Here is a 15,555-nt window from a genome sequence, read left to right on the forward strand (position 1 = left end):
GATTGGGAGGGATATGGTCCTGAAGAGAGGTCCTGGGTCCCATCTAGGGACATCCTGGATAAGTCCCTCATAAGGGATTTTCACGAGCGTCATGCAGACCAGCATGGGACGTCTGGAGCCGTCCATTAAAGGGGGGGGGGTACTGTAACATTCCTGTCATGTTTCCTGTTTTATTTTTGTAACTCTACCTCTTGTGTCATTCCAGTTTCCTGTGTTTTCCCGCCTCTCATCAACCCCACCTGAGGCCACTTACTCACCTGCCCCTGATTAGTCTCCCTCCCTTCCCTTTGTGTATATATCCCCACCAGTTCCACATGTCTCTGCCAGATTGTCTTTGTTCCTAGTGATATTTCCTTGTGCTTAGCTACGTTTGGCTTCCAGTGTTTGTTGAATTTCCCTGCCATAGTTTTTGAAGAGTTTTGCCTTTTTCCTGTCTGTTCTGTTTGCCTTAGTGGACTCCTTGTGTTTGGCTTTTTTTGATAACTTAGTAAAGACAGTGATTTTTGTTTCAACTTCCACCTGCCTCCTGTGTTTTTCTCTGCGTCTGGGTCTGAGCTCACCAGGGCCGTTACAGAAAGTCACATCATCCTTACGAAAAACAAAAGCAAACTATTTTCGGAATATAATTGAGTCTGCTAAAGGAAATCCAAAAAAGGTATGGAAGGAGATCAATAAACTATCCGGTCGACAGACCAAACCAAACAGTAAAGGAATGGAGATAAATATAAAGAATCAGCTAGTGAACGATCCGGCCATTTTGGCTACAGAATTTAATTCTTCATTATAAACTCTATTCAAGAAATATCACGTCTGTTCACTACCCCTGGTTGTGTTTACGATCCAGTCAATCGCGAACACCGCATCTTTAACATAAGCGAAATCTCTGAAAAAGAGGGAATGAAAATCATTTGCGCTCTTAACAAATCTAATGCCAAGGATGTTCATGGACTTGACATAAATTTTCTAATATATCACAAAGAGTCCCTGGTTCGCCCCATTACACAGTTGATAAATATATCTATTAAGCACTCCGTTGTCCCGAACAACTGGAAGGTGAGCGTGATAACTCCAATCTTTAAATCAGGGAGTAAATCTGAATTAAACAACTACAGACCAATTAGTATTCTTCCGGTCATCTCTAAAATAATAGAAAAATGGGTAGCCACACAGTTAATAGAACATCTTAATATGGGTTCGACAACACTACACTCGATGCAGTTTGGATTCCGGCCACATCATTCCACAGAATCAGCCATGACTATGTTTATGGAAAGAACTAAGTGCCTTCTAGATAGGAACAGCTGTGTGGGAGCTGTTTTTTGGACCTCAAAAGGGCATTTGACACTGTCGATCAGTCACTCATGCCAGCCAATCGGAGGCTCGCGCAGTGTTATTGTGCTTCTGATGAGGTCACGCAGGAGGCGTTCCCCATAGTGAGACACTCACTCATGCTAATCAGAGAACCGGGGTTATACCCATAACCTTAAGATTTCATTGTCTACAGAACATAATGCCATTCAAAGATTCAGAATATTTGAAGAAATCTCTGAAAACCAACACTGGCTGGTCCTAAGGTCCTGGCCTCAGACAGCACTGCTTAGACCTGGATTCTGTAGTGGACTTGCTGCATGAGCTCAGGAACACTTCCAAAAACCAGAGTCTGTGAACAAAGTTCATCACTGCAGCCACAAATGAAGCTGAAACTCTACCATCCAGATCCAGATCCCTCCCTGGTCCTGAGCTCAATGAGACAAACTGAGGCGAAGTGGAAAACTGTCCTGTGGTCTGACGAGTCAAAGTTTGAAATTCTTTTTGGAGATCATGGACACTGCTGAAGAGGACAGGGACCATCCGGCTCGTTATCAGCACCCAGTTCAGCCAGCATCCGCGACGGTGTGGGGGGTCATCAGTGCACATTAATGCTGAACCCTATATTCAGCGACATGCTGCCGTGGCGACGACGTCTTTTTCAGCAAGACGATGCCAAACTCTATATATGAAGACCGGGTCAGGAAGAGGGCGAGATCCATCGCCACGGACCCCAGCCACCCGGGCCACAGACTGTTTGTACCGCCTCCATCAGGAAAGCGGTACAGGAACATCCGCACCACCACCAACAGACTGAGGGACAGCTTCTTCCCCAGAGCTGTCAGAGCTATCACACCCAGCAGCCCCCCACTGGAGAGAGAGACTGTGAGGACTGTGAACACTGCACACCGCACTTTACACCTACACCTCCACCTCCACCTCCACCTGCACCTTCTGTTAACATTCTCTTAACATTTAAGTACAGACACGCTGAAATAAATGTCAGCTCCATTTCAGTATATACATTTTAGTGTAGTCAGCTGTTTTTGGTATATTTTTATTGTCTTAGCATATTATTACTGCATGTTCATTTATTTTATTCTTTTATCTTTATTTTATTTTATTATCTTTCTTATTATCTTACATGGGGGTTGCAATGCAAATTTCGTTGACATGTCCATGCTCAATGACAATAAAGGAATCTTGAACCTTGATCTTGATCTTCATGTGTTGTCATTGTGTTATTTGGAACTAAACATGGGGCTTTCAGTGGTTTACACAGTGTCCCAACGTTTTTGGAGATGGGGTTGTACTATCCTCATTGATATGCCAGTTTATGTCAGTTTTACAAAAACAAACTGATTGATAACCAAACCTTTGTCACACAGATGAGACTTTATTGATGTTCATATTTTACATTGATTCATTCATTCATCAGTTAATTGATTATTATTGTTGACTCATAAAAACACTCTTCATGTGAGAATATGTTTATAAAATGATACTGTCCACCGACCACAATGTAAGACACAGGTTGTGTTCTGAATGTGGTTATTTATGTGTGTTAGCACTGATTCATTCAGGTAAATTTTATCTACATCAACCAGACAGAAACAAGATAAAGCTTCAGGAAGCAGCAGCTCCTCAAACCTCTGTACATGAAAACCGACGACATCATCAGCCCCGACCAATCAGCTGCACTCGTTTCCTTTGATGAGGAAGAAGGTTCCAGCAGCCACACCGAGCAGACCAACAGTCAGACCAAGTCCACAAAACACTGCAGGTCCAATACCAGGCTGCTTCACCTCCACATCTGGAAACACAAACACAGAAACATTAACACACTGCTTCACCTCCACATCTGGAGACAGAAAACACAGAAACATTAACACACTGCTTCACCTCCACATCTGGAGACAGAAACATTAACACACTGCTTCACCTCCACATCTGGAAACACAAACACAGAAACATTAACACACTGCTTCACCTCCACATCTGGAGACACAAACACAGAAACATTAACACACTGCTTCACCTCCACATCTGGAGACAGAAACATTAACACACTGCTTCACCTCCACATCTGGAAACACAAACACAGAAACATTAACACACTGCTTCACCTCCACATCTGGAGACAGAAACATTAACACACTGCTTCACCTCCACATCTGGAAACAGAAAACACAGAAACATTAACACACTGCTTCACCTCCACATCTGGAGACACAAACACAGAAACATTAACACACTGCTTCACCTCCACATCTGGAAACACAAACACAGAAACATTAACACACTGCTTCACCTCCACATCTGGAGACAGAAACATTAACACACTGCTTCACCTCCACATCTGGAAACACAAACACAGAAACATTAACACACTGCTTCACCTCCACATCTGGAGACAGAAACATTAACACACTGCTTCACCTCCACATCTGGAGACAGAAACACAGAAACATTAACACACTGCTTCACCTCCACATCTGGAAACAGAAACATTAACACACTGCTTCACCTCCACATCTGGAGACAGAAACATTAACACACTGCTTCACCTCCACATCTGGAGACAGAAACATTAACACACTGCTTCACCTCCACATCTGGAAACACAAACACAGAAACATGAACACACTGCTTCACCTCCACATCTGGAGACATAAACACAGAAACATTAACACACTGCTTCACCTCCACATCTGGAGACATAAACACAGAAACATTAACACACTGCTTCACCTCCACATCTGGAGACAGAAACACAGAAACATTAACACACTGCTTCACCTCCACATCTGGAGACAGAAACATTAACACACTGCTTCACCTCCACATCTGGAAACAGAAACACAGAAACATTAACACACTGCTTCACCTCCACATCTGGAGACACAAACACAGAAACATTAACACACTGCTTCACCTCCACATCTGGAGACAGAAACATTAACACACTGCTTCACCTCCACATCTGGAAACAGAAACACAGAAACATTAACACACTGCTTCACCTCCACATCTGGAGACAGAAACATTAACACACTGCTTCACCTCCACATCTGGAAACAGAAACACAGAAACATTAACACACTGCTTCACCTCCACATCTGGAAACACAAACACAGAAACATTAACACACTGCTTCACCTCCACATCTGGAGACATAAACACAGAAACATTAACACACTGCTTCACCTCCACATCTGGAGACAGGAAACACAGAAACATTAACACACTGCTTCACCTCCACATCTGGAGACAGAAACATTGACACACTGCTTCACCTCCACATCTGGAGACAGAAACACAGAAACATTAACACACTGCTTCACCTCCACATCTGGAGACAGAAACACAGAAACATTAACACACTGCTTCACCTCCACATCTGGTAACAGAAACATTAACACACTGCTTCACCTCCACATCTGGAGACATAAACACAGAAACATTAACACACTGCTTCACCTCCACATCTGGAGACATAAACACAGAAACATTAACACACTGCTTCACCTCCACATCTGGAGACAGAAACACAGAAACATTAACACACTGCTTCACCTCCACATCTGGAGACAGAAACATTAACACACTGCTTCACCTCCACATCTGGAAACACAAACACAGAAACATTAACACACTGCTTCACCTCCACATCTGGAGACACAAACACAGAAACATTAACACACTGCTTCACCTCCACATCTGGAGACATAAACACAGAAACATTAACACACTGCTTCACCTCCACATCTGGAGACACAAACACAGAAACATTAACACACTGCTTCACCTCCACATCTGGAGACAGAAACACAGAAACATTAACACACTGCTTCACCTCCACATCTGGAGACAGAAACATTAACACACTGCTTCACCTCCACATCTGGAGACATAAACACAGAAACATTAACACACTGCTTCACCTCCACATCTGGAGACAGAAACATTAACACACTGCTTCACCTCCACATCTGGAACAGAAACATTAACACACTGCTTCACCTCCACATCTGGAAACACAAACACAGAAACATTAACACACTGCTTCACCTCCACATCTGGAGACAGAAACACAGAAACATTAACACACTGCTTCACCTCCACATCTGGAGACAGAAAACAAACATTAACACACTGCTTCACCTCCACATCTGGAGACAGAAACATTAACACACTGCTTCACCTCCACATCTGGAAACAGAAACACAGAAACATTAACACACTGCTTCACCTCCACATCTGGAGACACAAACACAGAAACATTAACACACTGCTTCACCTCCACATCTGGAGACAGAAACATTAACACACTGCTTCACCTCCACATCTGGAAACAGAAACACAGAAACATTAACACACTGCTTCACCTCCACATCTGGAGACAGAAACATTAACACACTGCTTCACCTCCACATCTGGAAACACAAACACAGAAACATTAACACACTGCTTCACCTCCACATCTGGAGACAGAAACACAGAAACATTAACACACTGCTTCACCTCCACATCTGGAGACAGAAACATTAACACACTGCTTCACCTCCACATCTGGAGACACAAACACAGAAACATTAACACACTGCTTCACCTCCACATCTGGAAACAGAAACACAGAAACATTAACACACTGCTTCACCTCCACATCTGGAAACAGAAACACAGAAACATTAACACACTGCTTCACCTCCACATCTGGAGACAGAAACATTAACACACTGCTTCACCTCCACATCTGGAGAAAGAAACAAACTGACCTATGTCAGTTGTGTTTTGTCCAGTTATTCAGCTGTTCGTCTGCTTTTGTGTGAATTTAAATAAAGTTTTCTCACCCCACATTCTGGTCAGTGGTTCGTCCAGGGCCAGATGTTCCACTGTACAGCTGTAAATGTCTCCCTGCTGTGGGATGAAGTCCAGTCTGGAGGCCTGGCTGAAGGAACCGTCTTTGTTGGGGTAGGGAACATTGATGCTGGTTCCTTCAGTCACCTTCTGTCCGTTCTTTGTCCAGGAGATCTTTACAGGAGCAGGAAAGAAACCCGTCACATGACAGATGAGGGTGTTCTTCTGTCCCAGCTCCACGTTGTCTCTGGGGTAGATCATCGGGCTGGAGGGAGGATCTGTTCAGAAACAATGATGCATTCATTGGAAAGTCATATATTATAGCCTCCACCATTTCACTGTGGGGTGTTATTTTGTAGTAGGAAATTTTCTCCTTACTGAAAAAAAATGTGATTAAGTTAATGTACATGCATGATTATTGCAATTCTTGGGTCTTGGTTCTTCTTTAACTCGCTCTGACTTCCTGATGCAGGCCGGAGACTTTGTGCTTTGCCTCATACTGATGAGCTGCTCCACTTCTTTTAAAATGTTGTATTTTTTTATGTACTCTATTCCACCTCTATTTTATTATTTTATGCAGTGGTTTTATGCATTGTCCTTATTTCTATTTTTATCTCTATCATCATCATGTGGGTTTTATTCTCCATCTTATTTTGCATTCATTTTTGTCTGTTTTTATGTCCATTCTGTCTTTTCACTCACTTGGTGCATATGATTTCTTTCTTGTAAAGTACTCCTACATGAGAGCTGCAACTTAAGTTTAGCATTATATTATTATTATCAGTAGTACAATTATTGTTTGACAGTTAGACAGTTAGACAGACAGACAGACAGACAGATAGATAGATAGATAGATAGATACTTTATTCATCTCCAAAGAGAAATTTGCAGTTCCAGCAGCTCAAAAGGTGGACACACAAGGACATGTAAAATAAGAACAAGAACAACTTTCAAGTAAGTGGTAAAATACAATACAAAATAACAATAGAAGAAAAAATTGTGAAATAAAAATATAAAACTAAGCTATACAGGATAAACATTCGAGCAGTTAAATATGTGCACAGTAGTGCATTTGTGCAAAATGACAGTGTGCAACAGTCGGTTTGTCCACACTTAGGTCCAGCATAAATTATTATTATTATTATTAATAGTATTACTTGTAATAATAATAAGTCCACAGGTGAAGACATTCCTGGACCCCCTGCAGTTTGCCTATCAGCCCCATTTAGGTGTCGATGACGCTGTCATTTACCTGCTGCAACGAGCCCATATGCATATTGATGGTGGAGGAGGCACTGTAAGAATCACATTCTTTGATTTCTCCAGTGCCTTCAACACCATTCAACCTCTGCTATTGGGTGAGAAGCTGCGGGGGATGGGTGTTAACGACGCAGTGATCTCCTGGATTACTGACTACCTGACAGGTGGCCACAGTTTGTCCGTCTGGGCAGCGGGCTGTCTGATGTGGTGGTCAGTGATACAGGAGCTCCACAGGGGACTGTGCTTTCTCCCTTCCTCCTCACCTTATACACCACTGACTTTAAGTACAACTCTGAGTCATGTCACCTGCAGAAGTTCTCTGATGACTCAGCTGTTGTCGGGTGTATAAGAGAGGGAGAGGAGGGGGAGTACAGGACACTGATAGACAACTTTGTCGAGTGGTCCGAACAAAACCACCTGAGGCTGAACATCAGCAAGACAAGAGAGATGGTGAAAGACTTCAGGAGGAAGAAGACGCCTTCACAGCCACTACGGATCAGAGGGGAGGTGGTGGAGGAGGTGGAGGACTACAAATACCTCGGAGTGGTGATCGACAACAGACTGGACTGGAAATCCAACACAGAGACTGTGTACAAGAAGGGGATGAGTAGACTCTACTTCCTGAGGAAACTGAGATCCTTCAACGTGTGCAGCAAAATGTTGGAGATCTTCTACCAGTCTGTTGTTGCCAGCGCCATCTTCTCTGCTGTTGTTTGTTGGGGCAGCAGCATCAGAGCCAGCGACACCAACAGACTTGATAAGATCATCAAGAAGGCTGGCTCTGTACTTGGACTCAGACTTGAGTCTTTTCAGACTGTGGTGGAGAGGAGGACGCTGAATAAACTGCTATCCATCATGGACAATGATCAGCACCCTCTCCATCACACAGTGGACAGACAGCGGAGCACCTTCTCCCACAGGCTGCTACAGCTCCGCTGTCGAAGGGACAGATACAGGAAATCTGTCCTACCACATGCCATTACACTGTACAATAACAGCTGAAGATAATAATAATAATACAATACTTCTTACCACGACTGTTTGCTTTTGATATTTTATTATTATGTATATAATTTTTTACTGCTGCTATTTCGATATTTTATTATATATAGTTTGTTCTTACAGTCACGGTACACTTAATTTTCACTGCCATTTGCTTTTGATATTCTTATTTTGATATTCATTTGCATTTGATATTCCTTTTGTGCAATACTTTTTACTACTGTTTACTATTTGGCTATTTTATTATTTTGTTATGTATATAATCTTTTTACTGCTCGCTATTTTTTATATTTTATTATGTATAGTTTGTTCTTTATAGTCTTATTTTCACTTATTTCACTGTGTGTAATGCTGCTGCTGCACTGCAATTTCCCAGCTTGGGATAAATAAAGTATATCTATCTATCTATCTATCTAATACTATTTTGGGAATTATACTAAAGCTCCGCAGATTAATGATCTTTGATATACTGACTGTGTGAAACAGCTCCTTCAGAGTCAACAGGAGGAGAAAACCTGCCAGTGAGCAGCTTAAAGTTAGAAACTGACATTGCTGCAGATGACACCAAGGACAGAGGAAATCTCATTTCTACAAATAAACCTCAAATTGATTCCCTGTAGAGACGTACTGAAGTTCCACTGAGACACTTTCATCACAGAGAAAAAATGACTGAACTTCCAGGAGAAGCACAGAGAGTTTCAGTCTCGGGCAGACTTGTAGATGATGTGATTAAGAGTTGGGTTTGAAGACGACAATTTGACTGGTTAATGAATTAAAAACTGAAGTCCTCTGAGCACAGTGACACCTTTTTACTGACTGTAATCATGTTATTACAGCTTTGTCTAACAAAATAACAATTGAATACAACTTGTAACAGCAAAATGAAATGTAATGCAGTCCATGCTGTGAATGTATCAAAGAAGCATTCACTGTCAGCATGCTTCATTCATTTTTTTCATTGGGCTCATTAAATATGTCAAAACATTTTGTGTGTGCTTCAGGTTCAGGGTTTCAGCTTTTAGTTCATTAAACTGTCAATCAGTATTTGACAGTTATTGAGGTATTGATCAGTATTGAGCATTGTTTGCCCCTTTGAGTAATGAACACAAAGAATCAGCTCGATAATAGATTTATGGATGGATCTGAAAATAAATGATTTGAGCTTTTCTTTCTCAAATCCTGGCGAGTTTCAATCATTAATTCTTGTAAAACAAATCAACCTTCAAGTTAAACTCGGTTAACGAGGCTGTCAGAGGAGGTTTTACCAATCTAAACTCTACATTTGATTTTATTGTCAGCACATTTATAAAGAACAGTTCTCAGAGAATGTAATTATTCAGGTGGACTTTGTGTGTGATTTGTCCCATTTAAAGCTGCATATATTTCCTTAAGTATATAACTGCTTAAATATTAATATTATTTAAGCAGATTTTCACTTTTTGCCAGCAGTTCAGATATCTTCAAAAAGAAGTGAATCAAGGGGACAGAATAGAACAGAAAAGTTTTGTATTTCTCTCACCAAGCTGCAGAGGAGGGTTCTTATAGGCCTGGAGATCCACCTTCAGGTTCTGTTTGCAGATCTGTAGATTAGCCACAGCACTTTCATAACCTCCTGGATAAGTAATATGATCCATGAAGCTGGGCTGAGGCTCCACTCCTCTCTGATTGATGAAGTCTGCGTACCAAACCTCTTCACCGTCCAGAGTGTACATGAACTCTCCATCAGAGGAAGAACAGCCACTGATACCAATGTCTTCATGTAGAACTGAAAACAGAAACAGAAGCTGCTGACACACTGACTGACTGTCTGTCTGTCTGTCTGTCTGTCTGACTGACTGTCTGTCTGTCTGTCTGACTGACTGTCTGACTGTCTGTCTGTCTGACTGTCTGTCTGACTGTCTGTCTGTCTGACTGTCTGTCTGACTGACTGTCTGACTGTCTGACTGACTGTCTGTCTGACTGTCTGACTGTCTGTCTGACTGTCTGACAGTCTGACTGTCTGTCTGACTGACTGACTGTCTGTCTGACTGTCTGACTGTCTGTCTGACTGTCTGTCTGACTGTCTGACTGTCTGTCTGACTGACTGTCTGTCTGACTGTCTGACTGTCTGACTGACTGTCTGTCTGACTGTCTGACTGTCTGTCTGACTGTCTGTCTGTCTGTCTGTCTGACTGACTGTCTGTCTGTCTGTCTGTTGGTATGAAGCACCAGACATTTCAGTTGGACTGAAACATGAGACAGAAACTTACCGTCAGCTGAGACACAGAGGACACAGGAGAGGACCAGGACCAGCATCATCTTCATCATCGTCATCATCTTCATCAGCAGCAGCTCTCTGTAGACCTGAACCAGTCTGAGACTCTCTGTAGACCTGAACCTGTCAGAGACTCTCTGTAGACCTGAACCTGTCTGAGACTCTGAACCAGTCTGAGGAGGACTGACAGAAACTCCAGCAGCAGCTGAGCTCTTACACACAGAACAGCCAATCACAGAGCAGAGATGAGATGAGGTCATCGGTGTCCGGGTAGACGCAGGCTGCTGCTGCTCACACATGAGCTTTAATATACAGACGTGATGACAGCTGGAGATCAACCCGATCAATAATCAATACTGTCTTCATGAAGTCTTTTCAGAATAAAGGTCCCTGTCGGACAGTTTAAGAGTTTTTCACAATAAAGTCTTTAAATTCAGGAAGTGTTTGAGTTTAATCTGAATCATTTTACACGATGAAGACACAAAAAACTGAAACAAAACTCATTGATCACTGATACAAACCCTGTGACACTGATCGATCAATTTAATGAGAGTCGTCTCACACACTTTAGACTCAAACACACACACACACACACAGAAACACACACACAGAAACACACACACAGAAACACACACACACACACACACTCTTTGACTGTTTTTATTGATTATTGATTTATTGTTTAGGACCGTCTGCTCTATATTTATATTAATTGCTGAGTGAGGGTTCACTCTGTCTGTTGATGCTGCAGCTAAAACTATTGATTCCACATTCATGAATCAATACTATTGATCCAATAATGTGATGATGAAGCACTGAACAGGAAACAGCCTCAAAGATCAAAGACGTGAAGACGTGACCATCACAGGAAGTGATGGAACGATGTGTTCAGGTTCACATTCATGAACTCATGAACTGGAGGGGAAAGAATCTGACTCCATGAGGAGAAGTGAAGTTTGCAGCATCATCACAAAGCTCTGCGATGAAGATGAGGATGAGGATGAAGATGAAGATGATCTGATTTCACTGTAAGAAATGAAGAACAACGTTTCAGCAGATTCTTCAGATAAAAACCTTCTGAATGATAAAATGTTTTTAACATAAATCCAAATGATGATAAAACTCAACGTTCATCAGTGGTCAGGCAGCCGTGAAGGTGAGTGGAGGACACATCGGTCCAGCCTCCAGTTCCAGACGGAGGGCCTGTCAGTCCAGGTCCGGATGGAGGATGAACATTTGCTGCAGAGTCTCACGAGCTTCTGTTTCAGTTTCAGCTCGTTCATGTCCTCACAGCTTCCAGCTTACTGGTTTTCTTCTCTGCTTTCTTTAAATCCCACCAAAGATCTTCAGCAGGACTCCAGTCCAGAGACCAGGACCAGGACTTTCCAGGAAGGCTTCCTGAGCCGAGCTGTGGTTGGTTTGGAAGTCTTGTAGCCTTTTTAATAATGATGATGTGGCTGCGCTGCCCAGAAAGATGACGGTCCACATTTTCATTTGTAATGTGATGAACTGTTATTAAGCTTCCTGTGAGAAGACCCTCAGCAGGTTCAGAGGTCATGTGACCTCTCTGAACCGGATCACTATCCTGAAAGTGCTTCACTGCTCACAAAGAGACGAAGCAGCTTTTTCTAAAGAGGTCAGATTTAATCTTTGATTTCCTCTGAGTGGTGCATTGTGGGAAATAATCCACTAACAACAAATGATTTTCTGATCAAACAACACAAACAAACAAAACTTCCTTCAAAAAGAAATGAAGCACCAGATCTGATCTGAAGCGTCTCACGATGAGAGGTTCATGGTTCCATGTTTAATTCCTGGTTTCACATGATGTGTTCGTGTTTGTACGATATTAGAAACCTGATGATAAAAGCAAGTGTAGAAAAGAGACTGAAAGTAAACTGTCCACCATGAGACACTTTTATTCTCATTAATGTGACGACTTGTTTGTCGTTTGAGTTCCAGCTTCCTCGTTCTCTGTTCACCACCGAACCAGTCTGACCACACGATGCCTTCAGGCGTCCAACTAAAGCCTGGAGTTTACATTTCACCTCTGACAGTAACGGTTAATATGAGGACGCTGAGTTTTCCTGCAGCACCTGAATGCATCAGCAGCTCTGTGGAAAGTCTTTACTTTCACTTCCATCTCAGCAGCCAATCAGAAACCCAGCTGCTGATGACTCACCAGTTACCAGGAGGAGCAGGTTGTTGTAGACCAGCAGCAGAGAGAAGAGGAGCTCAGACGCCCCCTACTGGTAGAGTCCATGACATGATCTTTGACCCCTGCAGGTCTGTCACAGTCCACATTGACATTCATCATCAGGTCTGTTGAAATTCAGGGTTTCGTGTAGACCAGTTCAGACCTGAAGAGGTCTCAGTCCTCCTGGTTCATCAGAACACTTTAGACAAGTATCCCAGCATGCATCTCACCACCAACCAGCCGTGACAGAGGAGATTCTGAGTCAGACTCAAAGCTGTTATTCAGTCACAAACATAAGGTTCAAACAGCTCCACCCCAGAGAGTCAGAGTCCATGGTCTTCATCCTGTGGAGGACAGAGTGATGTCTTCATCCTGTGGAGGACAGTGTCATGTCATCAACCTGTGGAAGACAGCGTGATGTCATCATCCTGTGGAAGACAGCGTGATGTCATCATCCTGTGGAGGACAGAGTGACTTCATCATCTGTGGAGGACAGTGTGATGTCATCAACCTATGGAGGACAATGTGATGTCATCGTCCTGTGGATGACAGTGTGATGTCATCAACCTATGGAGGACAGTGTGATGTCATCAACCTGTGGAGGACAGTGTGATGTCATCATCCTGTGGAGGACAGTGTGATGTCATCAACCTATGGAGGACAGTGTGATGTCATCATCCTGTGGAGGACAGTGTGATGTCATCAACCTATGGAGGACAGTGTGATGTCATCATCCTGTGGAGGACAGTGTGATGTCATCAACCTATGGAGGACAGTGTGATGTCATCAACCTGTGGAAGACAGTGTGATGTCATCAACCTGTGGAAGACAGCGTGATGTCATCAACCTGTGGAGGACAGTGTGATGTCATCAACAAACAGCAGATGAAGTCGTATAAAACAGCTGGACGACAGAGACGCGGCCTGTTGATGGCGCTGACGTCCGCCGATGTGAGCGGATCACCGGTGATGACTTTAACGTCACACTGGTGAGTGACCTGAAGTCGGCTGGTTGTTCATGGTGGTTAAACGTCTCACAGTGAGATTCAACATCAGCACGACTCATCGTAGTGTGTGTGTGTGCGTTTGTGTGCGTGTGTGTGTGTGTTTGTGTGCGTGTGTGTGTGTGTTTGTGTGCGTGCGTGTGTGTGTGTTTGTGTGTGTGTGCGTGTGTGCGTGTGTGTGTGTGTTTGCGTGTGTGTGTGTGTGCGTGTGTGTGTGTGTTTGTGTGCGTGCGTGTGTGTGTTTGTGTGCGTGTGTTTGTGTGCGTGCGTGTGTGTGTGTTTGTGTGCGTGTGTGTGTGTGTTTGTGTGCGTGTGTTTGTGTGTGTGTGTGTGTGTGTGTGTGTGTGCGCGTGTGAGTGTGTGTGTGTGTGTGTGTGTGCTGTCAGCAGTCATGTGATCACACTGAGCTTCAGCAGTTTCTTGTTTAGTTTCTTTTTTCTCGGTTTACCATCAGACTCCTGAACGCAGCGTCTCTGGAAAGTCCCGACTCTTTACTTTCACTTCCTGTTCGGTCAGCAGCCAATCAGAGCGCCAGCTGCTGATGAGTCATCAGTCACCAGCAGCAGCTCGTTGTCTGGATGGAGGAGAGGTGGACGACACTGACTGACTGTAAAGGATTCAACTAAAATTCAAAGAGGTCCAGTTAGAGAAGATTCCTGGAAGTAAAGGTCTGGAAGATCATAATATCTCACTATTTAATGTGATTTATATTGAAGGTGCCTAGTAGTTGTATCAACATCTTCATATAATCAATACCTGAATGTCAAATCAAATGAATTCAGTATGATTCAAAACCTTTTTGACAATATTTATTGTCACGTAACACAGAACTGAACATACATGTATGAGTGCAGATATGAATAATGTTCTCTCACTAACAAAATAAAAGTACGGCTGCATTTCAGAATACGACAAAATAAATAAAATGTCATTCATGTTCAAATAAAGTTCTTAACTTCAGAAAAATAACATAAAGGGAGCAAAAGCTTGAATTTCCCTTCTTCTGTTTCACATCTGGACTCAACAGTCTCGACCAATTTTACAGATAATAAATCTCAACACATTTTAACAATTGAACAGTTTTAAAGTGTCTCGTTGCTCCCCTCTTATGTCCCACTCCTCCACTTTTTGCTCAGTGAGATATTTGAGCTCTGGCTCGTCCTGACAGGATTTTAAACCTGGACCTGAATGGAGTCAGAGCCATTCAGATGTGGGTCTGGAACCATGTTTAGTTTTGATCATGTTCGTCTGTCTCAAACATGGTGAAGGTGTGCAGGACTCCTTCCCTCAGACCTGGGACAGCTGTCTCAGAGACCATTTGGAGGCAGAAAGTGGAGGGGTCAGTTGTCACAAACTGCTCTTTCAGGGCCTCATCAGCTTGGAGACCAAGCCAGCATTTACTGATTCAAAGTGCTGTGTGACTTCCTTTGACATCCGTGATGAGATCTGGCTTCTGACTGATGGTGAGCTGGTGAGCATCAATAAAGCCAACAAAGGAAGACACATGTCTCTGTCCCTGAACCTGTTCCTGCACTGCTGGGAGGTGTGTCGTCTCCCTGCAGGTCTTCCCTGAACACCTCAAGTGTCCTCTGAAAGGAGCCGACAGTGGTCACCAGTTCACAAAGGGATTTCTCCTCTTTCAGAGTTTACAGCTGCTCCTCTCTCTGTCAC

At 43.0% G+C, this 15,555-nt stretch overlaps 1 protein-coding gene across 3 annotated transcripts in view; it reads right to left on the minus strand.

Moving 5' to 3' along the window:
* Positions 1–2,683: 2,683 nt before the first annotated feature.
* The window catches only part of LOC121626461 (RLA class II histocompatibility antigen, DP alpha-1 chain-like), a 36,596-nt gene continuing 23,724 nt past the window's right edge, over positions 2,684–15,555 (minus strand). The window contains exons 2-5 of one of the 3 annotated variants that reach the window (XM_041964988.1): positions 10,680–10,807; positions 9,950–10,195; positions 6,162–6,446; positions 2,684–3,121 (exon numbers count right to left, since the gene is read on the minus strand). In XM_041964988.1, coding sequence (XP_041820922.1) covers positions 3,000–3,121; positions 6,162–6,446; positions 9,950–10,195; positions 10,680–10,807 — 781 coding nt within the window. In that variant the 3' untranslated portion in view covers positions 2,684–2,999. Of the gene's footprint in view, positions 3,122–6,161; positions 6,447–9,949; positions 10,196–10,679; positions 10,864–15,555 lie in introns of all 3 variants that reach the window. The other 2 variants (XM_041964991.1, XM_041964989.1) reach the window with 2 other exon arrangements.

Source organism: Chelmon rostratus, chromosome 23 (genome assembly GCF_017976325.1).
Source record: "Chelmon rostratus isolate fCheRos1 chromosome 23, fCheRos1.pri, whole genome shotgun sequence".
In the NCBI taxonomy this organism is placed as follows: Eukaryota; Metazoa; Chordata; class Actinopteri; order Chaetodontiformes; family Chaetodontidae; genus Chelmon; species Chelmon rostratus.